The sequence below is a fragment of the Haliotis rufescens genome, unplaced genomic scaffold (genome assembly GCF_023055435.1).
Source record: "Haliotis rufescens isolate VD_foot unplaced genomic scaffold, xgHalRufe1.0.p SCAF_11, whole genome shotgun sequence".
NCBI lineage: Eukaryota > Metazoa > Mollusca > Gastropoda > Lepetellida > Haliotidae > Haliotis > Haliotis rufescens.
In genome coordinates, this window is record NW_025963791.1 from 6,989,972 (window position 1) to 7,017,911 (window position 27,940).

The 27,940-nt window shown below is 39.9% G+C and overlaps 2 protein-coding genes across 4 annotated transcripts in view; one reads left to right on the forward strand and one right to left on the reverse strand.

The window, feature by feature from the left end:
* LOC125377966 (ragulator complex protein LAMTOR3-B-like) overlaps positions 1-17,041 on the forward strand; it is a 77,093-nt gene extending 60,052 nt beyond the window's left edge. Inside the window, exons 5-6 of the mRNA XM_048392154.1 lie at positions 9,608-9,671; positions 16,177-17,041. Coding sequence (XP_048248111.1) covers positions 9,608-9,671; positions 16,177-16,250 — 138 coding nt within the window. The 3' untranslated portion in view covers positions 16,251-17,041. The remainder of the gene's footprint in view (positions 1-9,607; positions 9,672-16,176) is intronic.
* Positions 17,042-17,408: 367 nt separating this feature from the next.
* Positions 17,409-27,908, reverse strand: LOC124134271 (chitotriosidase-1-like). Of its 3 annotated transcripts, none has more exons than XM_048392895.1 (11): positions 27,650-27,907; positions 26,989-27,056; positions 26,545-26,725; positions 25,618-25,870; positions 24,710-24,834; positions 23,015-23,132; positions 22,512-22,697; positions 20,903-21,022; positions 19,989-20,128; positions 18,816-18,898; positions 17,411-18,142 (listed from the first exon to the last, which is right to left on the reverse strand). In XM_048392895.1, exons 1-11 carry the CDS (start codon positions 27,787-27,789, stop codon positions 17,961-17,963), a joined length of 1,596 nt encoding a protein of 531 aa, XP_048248852.1. In that variant the 5' UTR covers positions 27,790-27,907; the 3' UTR covers positions 17,411-17,960. The 3 variants fall into 3 exon arrangements, with proteins under 3 accessions (XP_048248853.1, XP_048248852.1, XP_048248851.1); XM_048392894.1 differs by having other exon boundaries at positions 17,412-18,142; positions 26,989-27,059; positions 27,650-27,906; XM_048392896.1 differs by lacking the exon at positions 20,903-21,022 and having other exon boundaries at positions 17,409-18,142; positions 26,989-27,059; positions 27,650-27,908.
* Positions 27,909-27,940: the final 32 nt, after the last annotated feature.

Genomic DNA, 27,940 nt, shown 5'->3' on the forward strand with positions numbered 1-27,940 from the left:
TGCATTTGTCACTTTTTTTGATAGTATAAGGGCGTATGGTCACAATGATCAACAAAATGAAATACAGTTTTGGAAATAATAAGTAAATGTAGGTATCTTTGAGGTAGCATTGGTAATGGTGACGGAAGTTTTGATAAGTCACTTGCATGGTAATTTTGCGATTTTCGTTTACACTATTATTTAATGTTTCACTAATATTTCACCTGAGCATTGAATATTTATCATGTTTATAGTCAAAATGTGCAAAAGTTTCACTTCAGAAATTTATTAAACACCAAAAGTTCAGTTATTTTACAAATTGACTGAAAAATATGTCCATCTGTATTATTATAACAAATTCCAAACATTTTTATGTTTAATATCCTCACCATGTGACTGAAAATTTTAGGATTAAAAGTACATTTGTACATGTTGTATATTGTTTGCCTTCTAATCCTAGCATAATCAATCTATTTTGATGTTTTTGACCGTCTTAATAATTTTTGGTCTATCTGTTAAATAAATGGGCAGATTTTTCAGTCAATTTGTAAAATGACATTCTATAGTTGCCTGAGTGAATCACATTAACTGTAACATTTACATGCTTACAAAGGAAAAGACTTGTGAAAACAACATCTATCGTGCATCAAAGAACTTTGCAACCAAGACATAGAGGGACAAAAATGATTCTGTTCAATGCTACAACAAATGAATGAAGACAAAATGCAAATATCATCATTACAACCTACCAAAGTTAAATGTATAATTTTAGGCTGCTTCCTTGTTCGAGGAATGTATCCGTGAATATCCACACAAAGGAACAATATCCCACACGTCTGCAGCTGTACAAAGAAAGTTATTAGGTTTCACGTATCTCTGTAACAATCAAATATTTTAAAATATTGTTTGGGGATATTATAACCTGTGTTCGTTCTCAACTGATCACTTAGTTTGTTTCAGTTGTTTCACATAGGTGTCAAGTCTGAAAGGTCAGCTGAGAAAGCCCATGTGACAACTATTTTCATTATGTGCGAGGTTCTTAAAAAAATCCATGGAGTTAGATAACAAGGAGCAATCAATCAATGTTTTATCGGTTAACCCTGGTTAACCCTTTGACCAAAGTTTGTTGTTTTTACATCGGCACTTCACGCACGGGACACGAGTGTATTCCCTTTGCTTAAGTAAACCTACACAAGTAAACATTCACTTTTGACATATCCACTGTGCAAGACATCAGTGGTTAATCAGTCAACATATTTTCTGTTGATCCTTTGATGGCTAGGATTGATCTGTTTATTTACAAACAAGCAAATCAACTCATCATTCATCTCTTCCTGGGCTGCCAAGTGCATATTACATAAACACATTTCACCTCACTTCAAACCTGGATTTAGAGTGAATAATTACCCTAAACACAAGAAATGCCGAATGGGAACCTTTATCAGGTAATCTGAGCGGTGCTACCACTAATTATACCTGTAATAAATTCATTAACTGAGCATCAAGTGAATGATGACAAATATACAAGTATAGAGTTATACCAGAAAACCATTGGGGGTATTTCCAAATAACAACATCCGATGAGCTTCCTCCGTTCTTTTTGTCTGTTTGTTTAGGCTGAAGAAATTAAATAACATGCGCCCGTTGTCAAAATCTTCACAGATCACGGGTAACCAATCAGTGTTCAAAAATGCGTAAAACAAATATTGCCTCCCAGAAGAAGCCAGATATTCGTGCCCCTGTAAAGCCACTCTCTTCTATTTCTCAGTGAAAGACAAGTCTCCTCTAAAGTCATCAATATATATGACACATATATAACATAAATTGGGAATTTGTTTAATTCTGATTTGAGAATCAACAGGGTCTGTTACACACAGAGGTCAAAGCGCTATGATATTCGTAATTCTAATACTTTAACATAGGCTTACAACAGTTGTATCGCCATGATGACTTTGTGGAACAGGCCCTGGTCTAGATTCAGCAAGGAATGAAGCTCACCACCAGTGGAAATGCTCACCAAATGCACTCATCTTTTGATGCAGTCTTATCTTCATCTTCACTGAGTGATATACGGATGGAAAACAGTTACAGTACATGAAATGTTTTTCCTATTGTGAATTTTTAGAAGCACATTCACTAAAATGTTGTTGTTTTTCTTAAAATATTTATGCTGTACCATGCATAGTGATGTTAATTTAGGCAGATGGGGCCTCATAATGATATTACAATAGATAGGTCATAAAAAAAACCTTTCCATATTTATAAGAAATCTATGCCAAAAGCAGAGTTGATTGTACGATTCTGACTATATCATGAGCATGTGTTTATGAATCATTATCAAATATTCATGATACCAGGTGTTCGCTAAAAGGTGAGCATATCCTGACCCACCAGTTGCATCCATCACAAACACATGCAAAGGCAAGTCAATTGCTCGCCTGAAAAAACATCGGAACATATGGTACAAGTCAAAATAGGGAATTGCATTGGACATCATTCTTGTCAGTCATTTGTCAAAATTTGAAAATGTCCTCCACATGTCTACCATGAATTCTTTTAAAGCTTTACTGAGGCCTTGAATGTTGTAACCTTGATCAAACACTGACTTTTGAGGAAAATTTGTATGATGCTTGGTTGAAATCTTGGTAGAACAAGCATTCTTGAGTGTACCTCAAAAGTTGTCAAATGTAGACACCAAGGGCTGGAGCTGCAGGAATATTGCTTGACATGAAGGAAAAGTTTACTATTGGAAAGTTGAAGTCATCCCTCTTATCATACAGTCTTGTTGAAAGTGTTTTGTCACTCTGACTCTTTATGCATAGATCAAAATATGAAACTCCTAGTTCAGGGACGCTCGGGTAGCCTAGCGGTTAAAGCGTTCGCTCGTCACGCCGAAGACCCAGGTTCGAATTAGCAATATTCCAACAATACCACATTGAGGGACACCAGAAATGGGCTTCACACATTGTACCCATGTCGGGAATCGAACCCGGGTCTTTGGCGTGACAAGCTAACACTTTAACCACTAGGCTACCCGACCACCCTTATGCATACAGAAACAGATCAGCAAGAAGGGGAGCACAATTTGTGTCCATGGGCATGCCTACTTCTTGCCGAAATGTCTTACCCAAAATTTTACGTAGATGTTATCAATGAGGAAGTCCAGCATTTCACATATTGTTTTCTCAGTAAACTTCAGATGGTATTTGCTTTCATTTTGACAAATTGGCATTGGCATGAAAGTAGATATGTAACTATATCTATGGCTACCAAGTTTTGTAACAAAAGCCCCATAGTTCAATGAATGAGGTTTTTCCTTGAGTTTGTGATGTGGGATAGTGGTGTATAAAGTTGAAAAATCTGATGTTTTGACAGAATTGAAATTGGTTCTTTTTTGAGATTGTAAGAAGGAAAGAAAATCCTTTGAATGTTTGAGAATCCCCAAAGTATTAATTACAATTGTCTCAAATACTTTGTGTGAATATAAAGAAGGTCCTTCCTTGACTGTATTAAGATTAAGGTTAATCTTTGAGACAGGGATTTTGTGGTACATTTGCTGGACCCTGCAATACATCTCTCTTTGTACTGATTTTTTAGGAGCTTTGGAATCCAGTACAGAAGCGAATGGACATGTCTCCAGGTTTTACAGTCAATCCATAAGTTGATGGTACTGATGCATGGTTTTGGGCAGATTTCTTCCTCAGTTAACACACTAGCCTTATATAGGCATTGTATGATATGTGACTTATATCTTGGATCAAACAATTAATGTCGTGATGCTTACATTTAATGGTTATGATATTTAAGGCCTTGTTAGTGGGGACAAGTACAAACTTTTCATATAGGGCAGCCAAACTTTGGATGACAGTTTGGCTGGGACAGATGGGTTTATTCTAATTCTGTTTACTCTTTTTCAATTTGTGCATTCTACCAATGACAACATCACGCACTGACTTACCCACTCTTAAAGACATTCAACAGGTTCCTCTTCTCTTTTGGCCCATTTATTAGCAAATGCTTTGACAGCATCCATAATGATGTTAAAGTTGTGATCCCAATTGGTACGTGTCTGGTCACAATAGTTGGTCCATATTGCAATAACTGACGAGGGTTGTTATAGTCAACAATAGAGAAGTCACCTGTGATTATATAACCTAAGTGTTGGTAGCAGTATGCAGAGTAGGAACCGATGGTTTTCTCCACCCTGAGTAGGAACCGATGGTTTCCTCCACCCTGAGTAGGAACTGATGGTTTCCTCCACCCAGAGTAGGAACTGATGGTTTCCTCCACCCTGAGTAGGAACCGATGGTTTGCTCCAGCCAGAGTAGGAACTGATGGTTTGCTCCAGCCAGAGTAGGAACCGATGGTTTGCTCCACCCAGAGTAGGAACTGATGGTTTCCTCCACCCAGAGTAGGAACTGATGGTTTTTCTCCACCCAGAGTAGGAACTGATGGTTTTCTCCATCCAGAGTAGGAACTGATGGTTTGCTCCACCCAGAGTAGGAACTGATGGTTTCCTCCAGCCAGAGTAGGAACTGATGGTTTCCTCCAGCCAGAGTAGGAACTGATGGTTTCCTCCATCCAGAGTAGGAACTGATAGTTTCCTCCAGCCAGAGTAGGAACTGATGGTTTGCTCCACCCAGAGTAGGAACTGATGGTTTCCTCCACCCAGAGTAGGAACTGATGGTTTCCTCCACCCTGAGTAGGAACCGATGGTTTGCTCCACCCAGAGTAGGAACTGATGGTTTGCTCCAGCCAGAGTAGGAACCGATGGTTTCCTCCACCCTGAGCAGGAACTGATGGTTCCCTCCACCCAGAGTAGGAACTGATGGTTTGCCCCACCCAGAGTAGGAACTGATGGTTTTTCTCCACCCAGAGTAGGAAATGATTGTTTCCTCCACCTAGAGTAGGAACCGATGGTTTCCTCCACCCAGAGTAGGAACCAATGGTTTCCTCCACCCTGAGTAGGAACTGATGGATTGCTCCGCCCATAATAGGAACTGATGGTTTTCTCCACCCAGACAGGAACTGATGGTTTCCTCCACCCAGAGTAGGAACTGATGGTTTCCTCCACCCAGAGTAGGAACTGATGGTTTCCTCCACCCAGAGTAGGAACTGATGGTTTCCTCCACCCTGAGTAGGAACCGATGGTTTGCTCCACCCAGAGTAGGAACCGATGGTTTGCTCCAGCCAGAGTAGGAACCGATGGTTTCCTCCACCCTGAGTAGGAACCAATGGTTTCCTCCACCCTGAGTAGGAACCGATGGTTTGCTCCACCCAGAGTAGGAACCGATGGTTTCCTCCACCCAGAGTAGGAACCGATGGTTTCCTCCACCCAGAGTAGGAACCGATGGTTTCCTCCACCCAGAGTAGGAACCGATGGTTTCCTCCACTCAGAGTAGGAACCGATGGTTTGCTCCACCCAGAGTAGGAACTGATGGTTTCCTCCACCCTGAGTAGGAACCGATGGTTTGCTCCACCCTGAGTAGGAACTGATGGTTTGCTCCGCCCATAATAGGAACTGATGGTTTCCTCCACCCAGAGCAGGAACTGATGGTTCCCTCCACCAAGAGTAGGAGCTGATGGTTTGCTCCACCCAGAGTAGGAACTGATGGTTTTTCTCCACCCAGAGTAGGAAATGATTGTTTCCTCCACCTAGAGTAGGAACCGATGGTTTCCTCCACCCAGAGTAGGAACCGATGGTTTCCTCCACCCTGAGTAGGAACTGATGGATTGCTCCGCCCATAATAGGAACTGATGGTTTTCTCCACCCAGAGCAGGAACTGATGGTTCCCTCAACCCAGAGTAGGAGCTGATGGTTTCCTCCACCCAGAGTAGGAACTGATGGTTTCCTCCACCAAGAGTATGAACTGATGGTTTCCTTCACCCAGAGTAGGAACTGATGGTTTCCTCCACCCAGACAGGAACTGATGGTTTCCTCCACCCAGAGTAGGAACTGATGGTTTCCTCCACCCAGAGTAGGAACTGATGGTTTTTCTCCACCCAGAGTAAGATATGATGGTTTCCTCCACCCAGACAGGAACTGATAGTTTCCTCCACCTAAAGTAGGAACTGATGGTTTCCTCCACCCAGAGTAGGAACTGATGGTTTGCTCCACCCAGAGTAAGAAATGATGGTTTCCTCCAACCAGAGTAGGAACTGATGGTTTTCTCCACCCAGAGTAGGAACCGATGGTTTCCTCCACCCAGAGTAGGAACCGATGGTTTCCTCCACTCAGAGTAGGAACCGATGGTTTGCTCCACCCAGAGTAGGAACTGATGGTTTGCTCCACCCAGAGTAGGAACTGATGGTTTCCTCCACCCTGAGTAGGAACCGATGGTTTGCTCCACCCTGAGTAGGAACTGATGGTTTGCTCCGCCCATAATAGGAACTGATGGTTTCCTCCACCCAGAGCAGGAACTGATGGTTCCCTCCACCAAGAGTAGGAGCTGATGGTTTGCTCCACCCAGAGTAGGAACTGATGGTTTTTCTCCACCCAGAGTAGGAAATGATTGTTTCCTCCACCTAGAGTAGGAACCGATGGTTTCCTCCACCCAGAGTAGGAACCGATGGTTTCCTCCACCCTGAGTAGGAACTGATGGATTGCTCCGCCCATAATAGGAACTGATGGTTTTCTCCACCCAGAGCAGGAACTGATGGTTCCCTCAACCCAGAGTAGGAGCTGATGGTTTCCTCCACCCAGAGTAGGAACTGATGGTTTCCTCCACCAAGAGTATGAACTGATGGTTTCCTTCACCCAGAGTAGGAACTGATGGTTTCCTCCACCCAGACAGGAACTGATGGTTTCCTCCACCCAGAGTAGGAACTGATGGTTTCCTCCACCCAGAGTAGGAACTGATGGTTTTTCTCCACCCAGAGTAAGAAATGATGGTTTCCTCCACCCAGACAGGAACTGATAGTTTCCTCCACCTAAAGTAGGAACTGATGGTTTCCTCCACCCAGAGTAGGAACTGATGGTTTGCTCCACCCAGAGTAAGAAATGATGGTTTCCTCCAACCAGAGTAGGAACTGATGGTTTTCTCCAGCCAGAGTAGGAACTGATGGTTTCCTCCAGCCAGAGTAGGAACTGATGGTTTCCTCCACCCAGAGTAAGAAATGATGGTTTCCTCCAACCAGAGTAGGAACTGATGGTTTTCTCCAGCCAGAGTAGGAACTGATGGTTTCCTCCAGCCAGAGTAGGAACTGATGGTTTCTTCCAGCCAGAGTAGGAACTGATGGTTTCCTCCACCCAGAGTAGGAACTGATGGTTTCCTCCACCCAGAGTAGGAACTGATGGTTTCCTCCACCCAGAGTAAGAAATGATGGTTCCCTCACTGACCCCAGTACCTTGCAGTTAAGTGCAGCAGTTGGAAGGTGTAAGACAATTTGCAGTGTGATTTTCTGTTTCACTTAACAGCTTGAGGATTGATTAATCTTGAAAGCCAAATATTTCTTATCATCAAGATTACATTTTTCAGTCAATTTATATGTACAGTTCTGTTTATACAAATTCAAAATTCTTTTGCTTATCTCATAAGAAAACAGTCTCAAAACCAAAATTATTTTGCAGAAAATATCTAATTCCTTCGAGTTCAGTATGTGCTTTCCTAAGAAATCATATTTTTTATATGTATATTTGTATCTCTCTTTCCAAAAAAATCATAATCTGTGACAAGCTGCTGCACATTAAAAGTAATGTTAATCTTTAAACATTTTAAACCCTAACGATGCCTTTAATTGGTGCAACTGTCCTCTTGAAGATAATTTGTTGTTTTTTCGTGATTATCATTCTACTTTGAGAGTTAAACAATCTCTTTATATGAGTTCAGAATGGGTTTGGAACTAATCAGGTTAAGGATATCGTGATGAAGAATATCGTTGGTACAAATATCATAGTCTGCCTCATTAATTGAAAAGAACATTTTTCTCAAAACATTAAAGCAGATAGACAAATATGATCATCGCAAGGATTGGCCTGTCTATGTTTTAAGCGTAATACTGTCTGGGCATCATGACAAATGTCGGACTTGGGAATCCTCCATAAACATGGTCCCAGACTCCAATCTAGAAATAGAGGCAGTGCTTAATATGGCCTTAAATTTAGGGAGCTGGTTGATAAGAAGGAGCTAAGAAAAGAAGCATTTTGCCCTGTTTGTTATCAGTGAAAATACCTGACGTTTATTCAGTGGCCATCTTCATTGAAAATGGGAATGGGAGTACAGTCTTTCGGTGTTTCAGTTTTGGATGTTGAATGGATGACATATAAACAGGAGGAACATTGTAGCATGTGTGTATTGTTTCATCAAGCAGTTTATTCTATTTTGGATGATAAAGTGTTGGTTGGCTGCAGCACGTGGTTGAAGGGAGGACTTTTTTATTGTGTGGCGTTGGCTAGGCATGACACTTTTCTTCTTTGGTTTACTGATGATAAGTGGGAAAAAAATGTTTTAGTTTGTTTGTAATTTAATGCCCTACAGCGGTCTGTAATTTATTGAGTCTGTACCAGACAATCCAGAGATTGATGTCATGAGCATCAAGGACAAATATGAAATCTAAAAAGTATGTGTTTATTCCCTGTTTGCAAATTTAAGTGTTCATCACAAGCAAAATGTGCATAATATAGACGCTATTGCATGACAATAGGTTGAAATAGTTATATGATGCTTTACTGCACACATGACATCATTTTTTTAAAATTAAAAATTGATATAATTTTTTATATATTTTTTTCAACCTTGCACCAAGGATATTTCACACAAAACTCTGTGGAGCAAGGTATATAGACTGACATTTAGTCCAGAAATTAATTTATCTTATCTATATAAATATATATCTACAAAATGAAAAAAAATCCATATGGACAAGCCCAGAACAATCTTAGAGCTGGGGCAATCTAGACTTGCCAAATCATTCTAGAGTTGAGTTGGACTCCGTAGTTTATTTTCTAGGGTAAAGGAAACAGACTACAAGGTATATAAAAAGTCTCTGATTTCTCCTGTATACCATATTTCAATGTAGACTTTATTTATGCTTTGTATACATGTACAGGTGAGAGTGTCTGTGTGAGATTGAGTGTTCTGGAAAGTATAGTTTCGTGTATCTCACCTCTCCATGTTCATTCCAAGGAGCGTAAGGCTTTCCTGGGCAGAAGCTCCTATCTGTAACAGGACTCTAGAAAATGAAATGTAATCACACACAAAAATCAAAATAAGATCTATAAAAAGTCTTGCCCACCCACACCTGGAAGCTACTTTTTTTTAGTTCATTTGGGCTACAGGTAAAATTGAGCCTATGTGCAGTGGTGTGCATGTTCTGTAGCTATTGTCAGTGGTTTTGCTGGTATCACGCCTGTAAACATCCTCTTTGCAAAATCTGACTGAAAGTCAAATAATTTTGCTTTGCTATAGCAACCATTTTTTAAAAAACCTATAACCATATATTGTCAGATATTTACAGAAAATAAAGAGAAATTAGGAATTTTAGGTGGTCCTTAAGATTAATTACGTGTTTTTTCCATATCATTGAATTTTGACCTTGACCTTCCCACTGTGACCCCCATCTTCAAATTTTCTCAACAAGCACTTTGTGAATTGATGAATTGTTTGACATACTGTGTTGTGTGTTTCAGGTGGTCCAGCTCAATAAACAGCCCCTCTTGGTGTCCATGATAGCCAGATCAGATGCCAATACAGGTAATAGGGCAGATCATTCTTGGTCAGTTGGATTGTAATTGCATTGCACAGAGATAGGTTTATGAGTAGTTCTGTAGTTCAGCCAACTTCACTTGGTAGTTTCTATAACATTTATGTCAAGGCAGAATGCATTACAGTAGAACACGGATATAACGAACACGGATATAGCGAACAAACGGATACAACGAACTGTTTAAAAATCCCCGATTTATCTCCTATATAATATCATATAAAATTTACGTATATAACGAACTCTCTACAATTGCCCCGCGCACCCTGCTGTTTCCAATCTGACAAACATTAAACTTGTGTTTCTACCACCAAACACAACATCAGGGGACCAGGGGATTATCGCTAATCTGAAGCAACATTACAAGCGACAGATGATGACGAGCATGATATCTTGTTTTGAGAAGAAACAAGATCACACGATAAGCATCCTGAATGCAATCGAGATGGTACATCGAGCGTGGCGGCAGGTTAATGCAACATCGATAAAGAACTGTTTCTGGAAAGGTGGCTTTGTTTTGACGGATGGTGTAGCTGAATCCGACAGTGAATCGGATGACATTCCCTTATCAGACCTCCGGGATGTATGAGCCGAATTAAAGAATGTCACAGACATTCCATCCGAAGTGACACTCCAAGAATTCATAGACGCCGACCGAGATATTCTTGTTGCCGAACGTCCGAGCGATGACGACATTATCCAGTCAATTGTTGACAAGCGCGATGGCACTAGTCGAATGGATTCTGATGATGAGGAAATGCAAGATGGGATTGATTTCGTGGAACCAGCCCCACCCTCCTTTGCCGATGCAAATAAGGCGCTTGAAACACTAAAGCTCTTCTTGAATACGCAAAAAGCAACAGACATGACCTCTTTTGATAGTTTGGCGGATCTGAACGATGCCGTTTCAAGAATGCAGTCAGCGAAACGAGGCCAAAGTAAAATCAAGACTACACATCTCGTATGTAAATTGAAAAATGATGAATATGTTTAAATTTTGTACATGTAATTGATAACAATCTTCAGAAAATGTTATGAATTTAATGTTATTAAATGTATGTTGTAAATTGATATCAACTGAATGATCACTGCTAATACAATTAATGCTGCAGTTACGTGTGTATTGTGTTTTGTCTTATCCAAGATGGCGGACATTTCCGAGCAAAAAATGGATATAACGAACTGATTTCTCTGGTCCCTAGTAGTTCGTTATATCCGTGTTGTGCTGTAGTTGTCAGATTTTCATCTATGCCCGCTTCAGTACCAAACACCTGCCTCCAATTCTTTTGTTGTCCCCAATTACCTCAAGACAGAAAATTTACCCATGAAGATCTATGGTAGAAAAGGTCTTCAGCAACCGATTCTTGCCATAAAAGGCAACTATGCTTGGCGTAAGTGAGTGGGGGCACAGGTGGCCCAGTCATCTAAGGCACCGCGATTCGCTGTGCAGAGTTGCATCCCTTGCACATGCCAGAAACCTAGGATTGTGAGTTTGAATCCCGGTTCGCCCTGTGATTATGTTTCTAGGTTTGTCAGGACCATACCCGTGCTCATGGGTTTCACTGAAGTGGTAAACTTCTGAGACCTGCATCAGTTCAGGCTTCCCTCCCACATTATGCTGACACACCATGATATACCTGGAATAATGTTAAAAGCGATGTTAAACCCGACTCACTCACTCACTCACTTAAGTGAGTATGTAGCATGGGATGTTCATCTGCACCAACACCTCAATGAAACGTTAACTCATTAGTATTTCACACAATTGACCTTAAGGAAAATGTTACATTTTCAGTTATTTTTAACCTAATTCATACATGGGGCCATGAGTAATGTTCCTGCTCAATTATTTGCTCAGTATCAAATCAAACTGAACAAAGGAATGTTGATGTTCAGAATGTTCCCTCGAATCATTTGAGAAGTATATATCAAACCAACAGGAACAAATGAATGTTGATGTTCAAAATGTTCCCTCGAATCATTTGAGAAGTATATATCAAACCAAAAGAAACAAATGAATGTTGATGTTCAAAATGTTCCCTAGAATCATTTGAGAAGTATATATCAAACCAACAGGAACAAATGAATGTTGATGTTCAAAATGTTCCCTAGAATCATTTGAGAAGTATATATCAAACCAAAAGAAACAAATGAATGTTGATGTTCAAAATGTTCCCTAGAATCATTTGAGAAGTATATATCAAACCAACAGGAACAAATGTATGTTGATGTTCAAAATGTTCCCTAGAATCATTTGAGAAGTATATATCAAACCAAAAGGAGTGATTGAATGTTAACATGAAAAAAATCTCCCTTGAATAATAAGAGCAGTATATATCAAACCTAAAGGATATATTGAACGTTAATGTTTAAATCCTTTTTTGAATAATTTGAGCAGTATATACATCAAACCTAAAGGAGCCAGTGATTAATTAACTTTAAAAGTCCTCCCTAGAATACTTTGATCAGAATATATCAAACCAGCTGGAACCATTGAACCATTGAGAGCTTACTTCAAATAATTGGTGAAGTCTATATCAAAACCAACAGGAACAGCTGAACTTAAATTCGTTTAAAATATTTTGTTTGGTCCTATTTCACACATGAATTATCAGGATCCATTACCCTTGATCTGATTCATCTTTCATTTAACTTCATTAACGACCCATCTAAACAAGTTCTATTCAGGAGATGACTCTATTGTGTTTTGGCTTGCGGAGCATGCTATCTTCCATCTAATAGGAAACTGTGTGCGGTTTCAAATGCACAACGAGACACATCAAATCTACAGATAGTATACAACAATATTCACAACACAGTAGGTTAACTTCGCTGTGCCATGACAAAATAAACGCTTAACTTCACAAACTCACTGATGATTGAAATGATAAGTGAGTTATATGTGTGGTTTAGTCTACAAATCCCCCTGAGTTATGAGACTCTATTCTGAGACTTCAGATAAGTTTTTTCCAGTGCATTGTGCTGGATATACTCCTACTGCATCGTCAACAATATACGTCGGCCATATCGATGAGAGACATTTACATTATCTGTCGGGGCTTAATATATACACAATTTAAACAGCCATTGCTAACAGGCATGAACAAGACGAGGGTAACCTTTGGGTCCTATTTGGTGATTTAAATAGTTTTACTTCTAAATATGTTTTTTTCATTCTGGAAAACAACTGTGGAATGTTTACTCAGCTGTTTTATTTGGAAATGGCATCTTAATTGCTTCTTAAGTTGTATATTAGAGGTTTGATTAAGTTCTGGGGACATGACTGTGACAGTAAAATAATGACTTGTATGTCCCAGGGTTTTACATGATGCAGAAATGTGCATCTTGTATGCATAATGGATGCAGAAAAAATATATTTTGTGTCATGAGGGATGCAAGATAATATTAATTGTATCAAATTCTTGACAAGAAATAAAATGGTAATTAAAGTAATTATCAAATCTTGCAGTACAGTACTTTACACCATTTCATTACTATACCGAACCCCCATCTGTCTTGTAAGGATCCTTGACATAAATTATTGGAGGTCACCAGGACCCCCAGTTTTGTAAGTCAAGGTTTAACGCTGGCGTCTGGTTTACGAATATTTACATGGCATTTTGTGTAGTTGTAAGTCAACATAAATAACACTTTTCAAATCTGAAAATGCACTTGTGTTTTCAGATTTGTTGGTTTGATTGAGTATTTGATACCCCAAAATTCATTTCCAATGGTAACAATACTATGTATCAAATATTTAATAAAACCTCCAAATTTGAAATCACATAATGTTCATCTTCAGAGTAAAATACAAAAGTTATCAGTTATTTTCAGAAGTGAATGTTCTGATGACATTCAGGAATGCAAAAAAAGCCAAACAAAGTCAAATTTGGTCTGATAAATATTGATTCTAATTAACGTGGTATCCATTTCGGCAAGCCAAATGGAATGTTTTTCAAATTTTGATTTATAAAACTATATAGACTCATAAGCTATCAAAAAGATTTCCAGGCTTCGAATCCCATTTAACTCTGTTTTTCAACCAATATGATCAGATTGCATCCAATATGATCCGATGGCATCACATTCATTGTACAAGGTTCAGTATGACAACATTACAGCAACTTGATACTTTTGTAACAATTGGTATTATTGCCAAGGTTGTGAGAATGTACAGAGAAAATACAACTGTGTCTTGCGGTTTTATCAAGAATGATGATTTGAAGAAATAGAATATTTGGTTAATCTTGTGTTGTCAATACTTCATGAGAGTAAACACAATGTTCCTCCAGCACCCATGAATACCTACAGACACAATCACACTGATATTCCTCACCTAACTAATTGAAGATTTATAGAGGAATGTCCAATCACAACCATATATCAGACATTCCGGAATGTTCGTTTGTTCAGTTTTCAAAATTTTAATTGAGAACTGTGTAAACATTATTTTTCAAGCGTAGTCTGAAATGGAAATCGCCAGGTTGAAACGAGTGCCGTAAAGCTCAAGAAAGCTGCTTTCTAATTGGCTGATGTCGACTTCTTGTTAGTCATTTCTGTGATTGGTCGAAGTTCGCGAAATGTCTTTCTGACGTGACCTGTAATGGGATGTCCTCAGATCTTTGGTTAGCTCCAGCGAGAACTAAGATCTGATTTTAATGAGACTGGAACCAGGGACGCCCTATTGAAAATTGTGTCTATTGCCATTACGAAATTTGGTATTTGTTTCGTTAATTGTCGGAAATTGTTGAAATTTTTATCTTGTTATTACCATGCTGGTTTTTTTGCTCTGTAAACTTTCTTGAAAATAAGGAGCCTTGCTTTGGCATGTAGATTATAATGTTACTTTTAGTCCTCCGTATGCATGTGGAAATCATTGTAATAGCAATGCTGACAACAGCTTTTGTTATGTGGCTCTCTTTGTTGACATTTTGTGCTGTTGACTACATATTCAGGTGAGCTACAGTGTCGTAGCATACCAAATATTGTGTGTATCAGCAAAGTGGTAAAAGTCTTCCTTCCATGTTTAGCTAACATGCATTTATTTGATTGAAATACTTTACAAACTGTGTGGAACCCAACTCACTCAGTATACAGTATATATGTCCACAATAGGGCTGTTATGATTCACTCACGTATTTGGTGAATCGAAACGTATCCATTCATGAATTGGATTCGTTATTCATGGCCACTAGAATCGAATATTTATGAATATGCAAGCATGTGCATTTACATAAAAATTCCCATAAGAACACATTATAAGCATAGATTTCTTCAAAAGACAACACTCTTATACTATTTAATTTGACAGTAGTGTGGTCACTGGTCATTGTCACATTTGAGCATATACTAGTATCTGGATAAGTGCAGTATATAAATGTAGAATATATTAATAATTAACAAACCATGTCAAATAATTTATGTTGTTGTTGCTTCACTGAATATAACAAATAAAACATCAGCTGCTGACTTGTTATTGTATTCCTGAATTAATATTCGTATTCGTTACCCTATATATGTTGATACAAATCACATTCGCCTCATAGTGTATTCGTTGCAGCCCTAGTCCACAACTTAAAAATTTAAAAGAATTTCAAGCTTTTATATGTATGACTATTCCGTACAGTAGTCAGGCTGGTAGGCTATTCATGCTGGTAGTTTTGTCTGGCTATTTTCTCTTGCTACACGCATAGCCAGCTTAACATTATGTAAAGTATTCAAATATTTCATCAGTGTTAACCAAACTTCAGTCCTGTATACCCGATGCACAGGTTGCTCGTTGTGTTTGCTGTTGGAGATTAGTTAATGATTTTATGAAAGCTTCATCTGGTTACTTTGCGTACACTATTTCCTGAATAATGTAAGGGAGATAATGGAGGACGATATTACAAGGATTTTATGAACACATTGTGGAAAGTCAGATTTCCTAAAATCATGAAGTCTACAGTCTGTCTACAAATGACACTTATGTTTTGTTTGTTTCTTTGTAGTTTAATGCCACACTCAGCAATATTCCAGCTATGTGATGGTAGTCTGTGAATAAATGAGTCTGGACCAGACAATCCAGTGACTGACATCATTAGCATGGATCATGCATGAGCCAAGTCAGCGAGCCAGACCACCCTTTCCCAATAGTCGCCTTTTACGGCAAGCATGGATTGAATGTGTAGCACATACACTGTGTGCTAGCTTCAAGATCCAAGCCGACAGATATTCATGTTAACAGTGCAATCAGACATGTAACACTAACACAAGTTTGCAGTGAATGCATAAGTGAGTGAGTATGGTTTTAGGCCGCTTTCAGCAATATTCCAGAAATGGGCTTCACACATTGTACCCATATCGGGAATCAAACCCGGGTTTTCGGCGTGACGAGCGAAGGCTTTAACCACGAGGCTACCCAACCGCTCCAGTGAATGCTTAAGAAGTGTAATGTTTGCTTACTGATTCTGTGTTTATGTTTGCTTGCTGATTCTGTGTTTATGTTCTTCACAGGAGACATTCTGAACCTAGAAAACGAGCTGTCTGATGTCTTAATTGAGGTTTCAAAAGTGATCAACATGTCATAGCACACCTGAACGAAAAAACAGATGGGATGATGACGATGTACAGAGCCATCATGGCAGGAAGACAGTGATTGGCTGGCCTTGTCACATGACATTCTCTGACATATTATCCAGATATTGGGGAAATCTCACCTTGCAACTTATGTTAGATTTAGGGTTAGGGTTAGTCTGACCTTGACCTGACCTTGTCCTAACTATAACCCTTACCTAACACTGACCAAATGATAACTCTGACCCTGACCCAACCTTGATCCTAACCTGACCCTACCCTGAATCAACCCTGAATCAACCCTGACATAAGCTTGTCCCTCTCCCTATCCCTGACCCTATTCTGATACCTAATTCTAACCCCAACCTTGATCCTGACCTCGGCCACAAGATGACCCTGACCCTGACCCTGATGCTAGCCCTAACCCTAACCCTAATGTCCACATACCCGCGGTAACATTCTTATCAAGAATTCACTTTAAAGACTATTATCTGTTTATCATTTTAGCTCCACAGCATTAATGAAATATCCTACTTTCTAAATTTCTACTAACGTTAACATGCTTAAGAATGTTTTAGGCAGAAATATTTGTGAGTGTAACATTTCTTCCTTTTATGAACAAAAATGTCAAAAATTGTGTAATAATGGAGAAAGTATCCATTATGTTAATTGTGAAATTATTGTATGTTATATCTCATCAGCAGGATGGTCATTTATGTTGCTACAAATGTACGTGCAATAATAATGTTTCCTGTCATAGTATTTTATTGTTATAAATAAATGTATGCTACTTGCAAATATTTCATTTCCTGTGTTCTGTTGTAGTTTCTTCGATTGATGAGATGTTGTGTGTTACAGTTGCTTGGTTTACACTGAAGTCATTTATTACAATTTCTGTGTTATCAGAATAGTCATGGCCCTATTGATTCTTCTTGTGATTACCGTTACAATGTATTTTAGTCACTGAAAAGACGCAAAGGCAAATTAAATGTTTAAGTGTTGATTTTACATAGTTTTTAGTAAAAGTATCTTTTTACTTTTAACATTTTCTAAAATTCAATAATAGACAAGGTACATGTATGTTCATTCTGAATAGGCATTTGTCAGTCATAGACAGTGATTGTTTTTGTGATTTTTATTTTTGCAAATTTAGGACAGGTTCATCCTTCTAAACAATTATGATGTCACCCTGCCTGGTTTCAAAATGATGTGTAAGAACTCTGTGACAGTCTTTATTTGCCCCTCACTGCATCTGGCTGCATTTTGTTGTTGTTCTTGTTGTTTAACGTCACACTCTGCAATATTCCAGCTATTTGACGGCAGTCTGTAAATAATCGAGTCTGGCCCAGACAGTCCAGTGATTGACATCATGAGCATCAATCTATGCAATTGGGATACGATGACATACACCAACCAAGTCAGCAAGCCCTACCATTCGATCCTGTTAGTTACCTCTTGCAACAATTGAGTAGCTTTTTACTGCAAGCATGGGTTGCTGAAGACATATTCTATCCCGGATCTTCACAGGTCTCTAGCTACATCAGCTATCGCTCCGTGGGCAGTCACAGACATGTATGACTATCCAAGTGTAGGACTTTGATTTTAATTTACAGCCAAAAACATTATTCACCTTAAAACTTAAAATCAAGGATCAACCCCAGCAGAAGGAAAATATATTTCTGAAGACAGGTGTGACACTGCCATAGCTCTGACACTGACACTGACTAGTTGCATCCGCCATCAGGGTGTGGGAAGTCACAGACATGTATGGCACTGTGGAACACGGTACCATAGGGACACGGCTCTCTGATGGTCTGGCCGAATGTACAGGTGTAATAGTATTGACAGGAGGAGGCGTCGGGGTAAAGTCCATCTGTCTTGTCAGCACAGAAGTTGGACACAAAGTCTGCAATGGAGAGGGTAGAAGATGTATGCCTTGTTAGCATGGGATTCAGAATCTGCAATAAGAGAAAGTAAGTGTGTGAGTTTTCTCATCAGAGAGGGGTAGCCTAGTGGTTAAAGCGTTCGCTCGTCACGCCGAAGACCCGGGTTCGATTCCCGACATGGGTACAATGTGTGAAGCCCATTTCTGGTGTCCCCCGCCGTGATATTGCTGGAATATTGCAATATTGCTTAAAGCGGCGTAAAAGCATACTCACTCACTCACTCTCATCAGAGACCACATGACCAAAGATGTGTAACAAGAGAGGGAAGTACAGAAATTACATTTTAAGAGTTAACTAGCTATGATGCACTTACTGCCATGAACTTTACAAGTTGTCATGAATGATGGAAACCGATCACACTCCGTATCTATGCTATCCCCTTGGGAACTGGGGAAGAAGCAATATTGTTACTAATAATAATGAATCATGGTTTGTACAACCTACAATATCTTTGGAGTGGAGTTGATCATCAGCCAGTGCTGGTAATTCAGTCTCATTTTAGTTTAATCATACGTGTACTTATCCAAATCATATACAGAAGTATCTTTGGAACTCTCCAATTCTTTGATTGCCATGTAAGTGATCCCCTACAGTCGGTTCTAGAGTAATTAGGATAAATCTGTGGACACTTACTTCCAGAAGAGCCTTCATTGAAGTTCTGAGTGGGAGATACAGCATTACCCTGGGGAATCACTGTGTTGTAGTCTGTCAGTTGTCTGGAACACAACAAAGGGCACACCTGTTATTTATCTTTGCACATCCTTTTAACTATCAGACAAATACGTATCAGCTCAAAACTACAAGTAAAACCAAAATCCAAAGTCTTCCATGATTGTAACGTACTCAGTTTCTGGTACCATGTGAACGCATCTTTGTTCAATGTAAAAATTAAAATGAAAGCCGACAGCCACACAATGATCATTATAACACATTTGATATAGATCTCTGACATTCGTGAGGTAAGTGGGAGATCTATTATTCCGGTATGACAACTCTCTGTGAGAAGCTATGAGGAACTTCTTTGATAGGCATTTAGAAGTTGTAGTACTAAGTAAGGATAAGAATTTATGGATGAACAACTTCTTTATTACAATTAAGAGCGACGTTTCGGTGTAGGTTCTAACACCTTGCTTGAACCTACACCGAAACGTCGCTCTTAATTGTAATAAAGAAGTTGTTTATCCATAAATTCTTATCCTTACTGAGGTCTGAGGAGACCTCCATAAAAGGTCGCGTTAGGTAAACCCTGATCAAACAGCCAAATCTAAAGGAAGGATGAGTGGGTTCTTCAGCCAATCAGATGTCAGCTTTCTAATACGATAGGACTTTATTTGTTTACCACCTCGATTCGGAAATCTCGATGGTAACCCCATTTAGGTGTAGATGCCATGGCGCTGAGAAACGTTAGGGTATTTGAAATATCCTCAACAGTATAATGGCGCGGCCTTATTTAGCTACATTCGGAACTTGTCGAACTTTTGTTCGTTTTAGAGATACAGAAATGAGATAAACTGGTTTGAATGCTTCCCTCACTCGTACCTAGCTGATTTGCTGAATAGAATGTTCACCCGATGTGACCTTCTAATGACATGTTCTCAGATCTCACGCAGGTATCATGTCACAGTAAACGATCTCATTGTTATGAGATGGGTGAGGGTATTCTTGAGAGTGTATCATAGTTTTGTTGATATTTATTGGTTTATTGAATGTATGCTGGTTTGACCATTAATTGTTCAATTAACACAATCAGACCCATGGCATTTGGCATTACTGAATATGTGTTTTCACCAAGTTTAACCAAGTTACCTTTTGCCCACAATGATGCTGAATGCATCTTTGATGGCATGAATGAGCGGGTAGGTCTTGCCACAGATACCTCCGAAGTCGTCCAGATCCAGGGCCCAGACCATGATGCCACCATAACCATTGTTTATTACGTACTTAACCTGAAGAGAAGGAATCGGTATACACTAAACTCCTGGCGGCCTATTCACAAAGCTGTCTTAGCGCAAAGATTGGCGTAAAGGTGTAGCGAAAAACGTCCTAGCTAAGCCTATACTCAAAGCTGTCTTAGCGCTAAGTTATCTTAAGTTTAAGACAAAAATTAAGACAGGATCAGACCTGTCGAAACCTGTCTTAGCTACACGGCTACAATAGGTTTAAGACAGTTTCAAGAATAGCTCTAATGGCAGTCGTAATTTTTGTCGTAAGTCGCTAAGATTTGTCTTAGCTGAGACAGCTTCCTATATAGGCCGCCTTTCCTTTACGGCCCTGTTGATGCGCAGATGCTGAACACTGACCTTGAAGATTGATGTATATTTAAATAATGATTGAAGTTTATGTAAAAGACGTGTGACATGCCCTGACGATTGTCTTTTTCTTACATGCGTCAGTGGATTTGGTTGTTTGAACTCAGCAATATTCCAGCTGTTTGACGACGGCCTGAAGCTAAGCGACTCAGGACCAGACAGGGCCAGTGATTGATATGGGCAGCGTCAGGGAAAGATGCCATGCAATCCACTAAGTCACTGAAGCCTGTCCACCCGATCCCCATTCCGAGATCAGTGATTGATATGAGCAGTCAAACAACTAAGTCACTTAATTCTGACCAACCAATCCATTTAGTCATCTCGTTAGATAAGCATAGGTTAATGGCGACCTATTCCAACCCGGAGTCTACACGGGGACAAAGCCAGGCACCGTGATGCAGTCTTCAGTACCTTCTTCTGAAGACTCTTCTCGTCATCGTATCCGACCCATGTCTCCCCGTGTACCATGTAGGGCACGGACTGGTTGCTGCTGATGTAGCTGGTGGCGCCAGTATTCAAAAGCTGGCATATCTATGAACACGAATATGGTAGATGACCTGACGCCATCTCTCTTAGCCAGACTTTCACATGAAATTGTATCATGGGAATTTTCAGTTAAGTTTATGAAAAGTGTCTTGCATCTTGCTTATGATTAAGTTAGTTTTAAAGGGAGAATTCGTTTCATGCTTTGCCATTACCAGTCTTGATCTACACGTTTTAAATTGACCGTGGCAGTCAACGCCAGAGAAGAAGCAGTCTCGACTATCCATCGAAAGTTTAATGCAAACTGGCGGTGAAAATTAAATGAATGGATGACTGAAATTGACTGTTGACACCAGGTGTTCACGATAGGGTAAGCATATCCTGCACTACCGGTAGCACCGCCACTCATACAATTTGTATCCAAAGAAAGTATTTGTTTGTTGCCTGACGGCGCACAACAGCAGACCTGCCATGCGACGGCGGCCTGTGAACAAACCAGACAATCAAGTGAAGGACCAGATAGAGTGAGTGAGTATAGTTTACACCGCTTTTAGCAATATTCCAGCAATATCACGGCGGGGGACACCAGAAATGGGCTTCACACATGGTACCCATGTCGGGAATCGATCCCGGGTCTTCGGCGTGACGAGCGAAAGCTTTAACCACTAGGCTACCCGACCGCCCCTGAGCCAGATAGAAAATCCAGTGACAGGATAGCCCATTTACTGAATTAGTTGAAACATGTTTAACATTGTCGCTTCTGTAGTTAGGATAATCCTTTACTTCAAGATAGGTATTTATTTTGGCATAACATTAGAGTAAGAAGACCCGGAAAGTGAGTTTTTAACAAGTGGAATCAAATTTGCTGGGACTTATTGTTAGCCTCCTCTGTTAATATTCGAAAAGAAACATCTTTTCCAGCTAAAAGTTCATTTATTCCAGTCTTCTGACTCAATTTAATTTTTCGAGAGCTCACGTGGACAGCTGCCTTGAATTTGAATGAAGATGTATATACGCCCAGACAAGGCATGATGATTGGTTGTTGAATTGGCTCATGAAATTATGAGAGAAATTACGTGCTGAGTTATTGATAACAGAGGTGGAGCTGGTGGCATCACTTCTGTATTTATTCATAATAAATCCAGAGAATTAACACACTGGAGTGAGCGAGTGAGTTCTACTAGGGGACGTAACTCTGTAAAGCGAAAATGCTTTCCTCACGTTACTGGGCCACCCCAGTCCCAATCTCATTAAAATCAGATCTTAGTTCTCGCTACCGCTAAACAAGCGGCGGCGAGAACTAAGATCTGATTTTAATGAGACTGCCCCAGTCCCCTCCACGAGTGAGTGAGTGAGTTGGGTTTCACGTCACTTTGAACAGTATTTTAGTTATATCACGTCGTGCCAGCTTGATTATGTAGGAAGTCCCGAAATGATGCAGGTGCAAGACGTTTACAACTTTGGGGAAACTGACGATCACAGACAAATAATTACACTGGATAATCGAGGATGGGGCCATGATAATATATAATATTACCTCGTAGTAGGCCAGGGTTCCTTGACTGTGTGTTAGATTCCCAGCAGTCCCCGAGCCATATGCAGGTGCCCCTACTCCATGCACAGTGGTATCATTCAGAGAGAAGGTTCTTCCATAGAATGGCACGCCGATAAGAATCTTGTGTTTTGGTATTCCCATATTGGCCCAGTAATTCACCAAAGCGTCCTTAATAAGAAATAGTAAATCAATGTTGCAAGGTGATCACAGTGTTGGTGCAGCTTGGATACAAAGGATGCATCGGCAAACAAAGTAATCATTTTTTAGAAGAAATGAACACATACAATATAGTAGATATCTGTAGCCCAAATTAATCAAGTTTAAGTTTGAAAGGCATACACTAAAAAAAATCATTTTCAACATAAGACCTTAGAATGTGTCAAAGTGGTACAATGTCAGACTTAAGAACCATATCTCTTCCTCGTGTTAAGTCTTAAATAGATATCGTCTTCATATATAAGATATCAGATATATGCATTACTCACAATGTTTAAGCTTGGGTCAGTCGTGGTGCCGTACAGGGCTGCGTGGTGACCGGTTACTAACGGCTTGTTCCACAGTCCATGTAGGGCATAGGTCATCAGGTTGATGAGGTCCAGGGAACTAGAACACAGGCGAGGAATCTTTTTAGAAAGAAACAACGCCAAATCTGTTCCATAACATATTTTGACCTCCGATTTTACAACAACAAAAATCGTTCACTAGACTTGCCGGATGTTCAGAAACAATTGTGTTTGGGTCCTTCTTTCAGCGAAGAAGCAGTGGACACTACCATCTGAGAGTTTCATACACACATTAAATGAAAACGACAAAACCCATTCCATAATAAACCAATAATCATAAGCATGTGTTTATGAATCACTATCAAATAGTAATGATACCAGGGGTTCGCGAAAAGGTGAGCACATTCTGTCCTACCGGTGGCACCCGTCACAAACACATGCGAAGGTAAGTCAATTATCCACCTAAAAACACGGGAACATATGGAGCGAAATAGGAATTTGTGAAAACATCATTTTGGACACTGATGTGTTATATTTGTAAATACCCTCCACATATCTACCATAAAACATTCTAAAAGATTTACTAACACCAGGAATTATGTAACCCTGATCAAACAACTTTTGAGTCATGACACTCTTTGAAATTTTCGTAGAAAGAGCATGCTCGATTGTACCTCAAACGTTGTGAGATGTAGACACCAAAGGTTGTAGTAGTTGGAATATTTCTCGACATAAAAGGAAAGTTGACCTTTGGAAAATTGAATATAAAACATCAACGCCAGAGAACAATCAGTTTCAACCCAAGTCACTCCTCTTGTCATACAGTCTTGTGGATAGTCTTTTGTCACTCTGAATTTTTAAGCACAGATCTAAATATGAAACAGATGAGGCGGGTTCTCGTGAGTACATCGGTGGAAGGGAATTGGTTATTTGATCATTATTGAAGGATATAAGATCCCAGATGTACCTGAAGCTTAGGTAAAACTTCTTGGCCACATCCCTAGTCTTGTCTTGTTAATTAAACAAGACTGACGTTCTTAAAAACACCTGTTGAGACAATAATTGGTCACAATAACCAAGCACCGCTAAATTCTCTGATCTTTTGGATGTTATTCATTTTGCTCACGTGTAGTAAGTATATACTTGTATTGTCATAATGTTATCAAATTTGTACACTTGGGACTTTGCTGACTGGGAGATAGAGAGGAGGTGAGACAACACTTTCCAAGGATAAAACGGAACAGTTGCGAAAACAATTGGACTCGCCTTTTCCTCCATGATTGTCATCGCAACTGTTCCTTTATGTTCCCATGCGGTACTATCACGAGTCCATTATGTATTACTTTCAGAAAACTAGCAATCCTGTGGCCATGTATTTATCATATGTTAAGCAGCCGTGCTCATTAAGCCGTGAAGTTCCGTGTTAGAATTGCTCTTGGCAACCCATGCTTGTAAGAGGCTACTACCGGGATCGGGTGATCAGGCTCATTGACTTTGTTGATGCATGACATCGTGTCCCAATTGCGTAGATCGATGCTCATTATATCAATCACTGAATTGTCTTGTCCTGATTATTTAGAGACCGCCATCAGATAGCTAGAATATTGCATAGTGCGGGGTTAACAACAAAGAAATAAACAATGAGGTGGACATTTTCCATCTTGTTTTGACATTTACCTGGCCAGCTCAAGGGCTTCGTAGGACTTCCCAACTCTGTGAGGCGACGGTGCCAGGGCCGCAGTCAAAAGAAGTCGAGGGTTGCCTGTCTGGCTGGCCTCATGGTGAAAAGCCGAATACACAACCTGTGCAGATATATCAACCATCTGTCTCCAAGCTCATCCCTGTACTTATAACCAACGATGATCCATGTCCATTACTGAATTGGTTAATGAGGTGAAACCACGTTAATCCGTTAGTCTCGTTGGAAACGTCTATATATATTTACAGGGAAATTACTCCGCACTTCTCTATCCCGAAAGTTATTAATCCTTAAAATTATAAACAGCCCCGAACGGATTAATGAGTTTTCACTTCACATGTATTCAATCTATCTTCATAAAAAAATTCCCCTGAGGTTCCTTTCACAAATATGACGTCTTTTAAATACGTGAACGTAGTTTTTTTAAAAGTGACCCTACATAATAATGTACCTACAATTTTACCTTTGTGTAAATATTACTCTACGCCGCACCATCGTGTATGTATGTTAATTGGTAGTAGGTCATTAAACAAAAGAGTTTTAAAAAAACTGCATACATGTTAATGTACATCTATCAATTCCAATCTGGCATCTTTGACGACCTCTGACAATTAAAGGTGTTGATATACAATCACATTTACGATCAAATATCTCCTGAAAGCAGCACAAACTGTCGGTGAAAAAAGAAATACCCTTTCTTAAAATGGTTGACATATAATAAAGAAAACACATATACAGTCAAGTACAAAAGGTGCTGAAAGATGCCAGAAAAAAACAAGATGGCCGCCGTAATCACTTAACGCTTGTGAATAAAGAAATGGTCTTTGTATTATGATATACGTTGATAAGGAAAAAATATAAGTGTTTCTTCCATCTGCGATCAAACCTGCACTAGCTTCGTGAACCTGTGCTTGTCACTGGGTGGGCTGCCCTTGTCGCCTGGATACTCCCAGTCAATGTCAAGGCCGTCAAAACCACGCTGCCTCAGGAACGTGATAGAGTTGTTGGCGAAAGTTTCGATGTTGCTGTCGTTTGCGACAAGAATGCTGAAGAGCTTTGACCCCATCCCATATCCGCCCAGTGAGAGAAGCGTCTTCAAGGTGGGATTTTTAGACTTTAAGGCATTGAAGCGGTGATATCTGATTCGATAAATAAACTTGTGAATAGTCAGTCGAGCGAGCACAATCGGGATGATTTTAGCTATCCAGTTCGTTGATATGATATGACAACAAGCGGGTGTTCAAACGATCAGCACAATAATGTATCCGAACTATCACACTCTAGGTTTAACAACTACTTCTGCAAAAATAAAGGGCGACCAAATATTAATTTAATATTAAACAGATGGAAATTCCTTCCAGCTTGCTTGACGTAGCATACCTTTAGGAAGCCTTAAATATTGAATCTAAGTCTGGGACAATTTGATGAACGGCAAACTGCATAATCACCAAGCCATTGACTTTCACTCACAACGGATGTGGACGGTACGGAAGTCCATTTTACCCGTTTCGCGAACACCCGGTGTCATTCAACGTTTGCATTGATTCGTAAGTGTGTATCTCTCCAAACCTGACACTCCCGCTGTTTGATTACGTGACGCAGATACGAATATGATATTCCTAAGGCTTTGAGTGAGTGAGTGTGTGAGTGATTATGGTTTTATGCCGCTTTTTGCAATATTCCACCAACATCACGCTTGGGGACACCAGAATGGGCTGCACACATTGTTCCCATGTGAGTAATCGAACACTTTGAACACTAGGCCACCCCACACTCCTCCTGAGGCATTGACGTGTTGCTGTAATGAACCTACATTCCTGGGTCATCCCGCTTGTCCCTTCCCCTCAGCTGGGTCCCACTGTCGTCTAGTGTAGCAAAGGCGAAGCTAAGATGGGTGCACAGGTCTGGGTCGATGTCCTCCGGGTTGAACGTCGCAGGGTTGTGACGGTAACGTGCCCAGCCGCTCACATAGCAGAACCTTTTATGGTCGGGCTCTGTGCAAAATACGTCAGTACAACAGCCAATATATACAATAGGTGATCCCGGCAATGCCAAGCGTCAGGCAGAGAAACAACAAGTACCATCTTTTAACGTCTTTTGGTATGACGCGGCCGGGGATCGAACCACCTACCTTCCGCTCACCGGGAAGACGCCCTATCCACTGAAGCAAGGAGGCGGTGATTTACCGAAGGGTTAGGATACGAATTATTTGTCATCATATGATGAATCATCAATTATTTTTTTTATATATACTTACGCTCAGTTGAAATGACAATCACTTGAAGGAGAAGAAGGCAAAGTAATCGTATCATCTCTGGGCGTCGTCTACTGCAACAAGAAATATATGCAGTCGTGTGAGATGTTTCCTTGGGTCGACTATATCGTGACCTTAACCTTCACTCACGACGGGTGCTGTCGGCAGGGTCACCCTTTTCGTGAACACCTAGTATCATCACCGTAAGGTTGCAATGATTCAGGTTTTTGAATATTAACTACTCATTTGAAACCTACACGCATTCAGATGCGAATATCCCCCAAGCCTTGACGTTACCTGGGAAGAGATGTGATAAGAATCGATCAAGCTCTTGTGTATGATAACTTAATATCCATTGTTTGACTAACTTCAGTCATAATCCTTGCTTCTCAGATAGGTCCTGCATGTATGTTCGAATACTGGATGTTGCATGATCACAGTCTTCGTTCTCAGCTCCACATGCATTGTAACTGCATACATTACACGTGCATACTTTGTTAGAATTATGTATGATCTGTTGATATACACATATAAGTGTGGTTCAATGGCACAGTCATGAATTGTAATGACATTTATAGAGAAACCTTCAAACGCTATAAACATTTAGTTCATACAGGTGCGAGCACTGTTTCAGCCTGAACATATTCAGAACAAACTTCATTACTTGTTGGTGTGGGCTGTCAGCCGTTGGAATGGTCCTGGAACCCGGCAGGTGACAAACATGTCTGTGATACAACATGGAATATTATCTCGAACGCTCGGCCATTGCTGCTGATAACAGAATACAACAAAAATTAACTCCATAAACAAAATTGAGTGAGTGAGTATGATTTTAAGCCGCTTTTAGCAATAGTCCAGCAATATCACAGCGGGGGACACCAGAAATGGGCCTCACACATTGTACCCATGGTCATCAAGAGAGTTAAACATATCGTTGAGAACAAAACAGAAAGTG

Coding starts and splice junctions, on each gene's coding strand:
- LOC124134271 (XM_048392894.1), bottom strand. CDS start 27,789: ATGGAGTTAATTTTTGTTGTATTCTGTTATCAGCAGCAATGGCCGAGC. Junction 25,871..26,544: donor AAGCGGGATGACCCAGGAAT/GTAGGTTCATTA, acceptor TTATCGAATCAG/ATATCACCGCTTCAATGCCT. Junction 18,143..18,815: donor CAATGAAGGCTCTTCTGGAA/GTAAGTGTCCAC, acceptor TCTCCATTGCAG/ACTTTGTGTCCAACTTCTGT.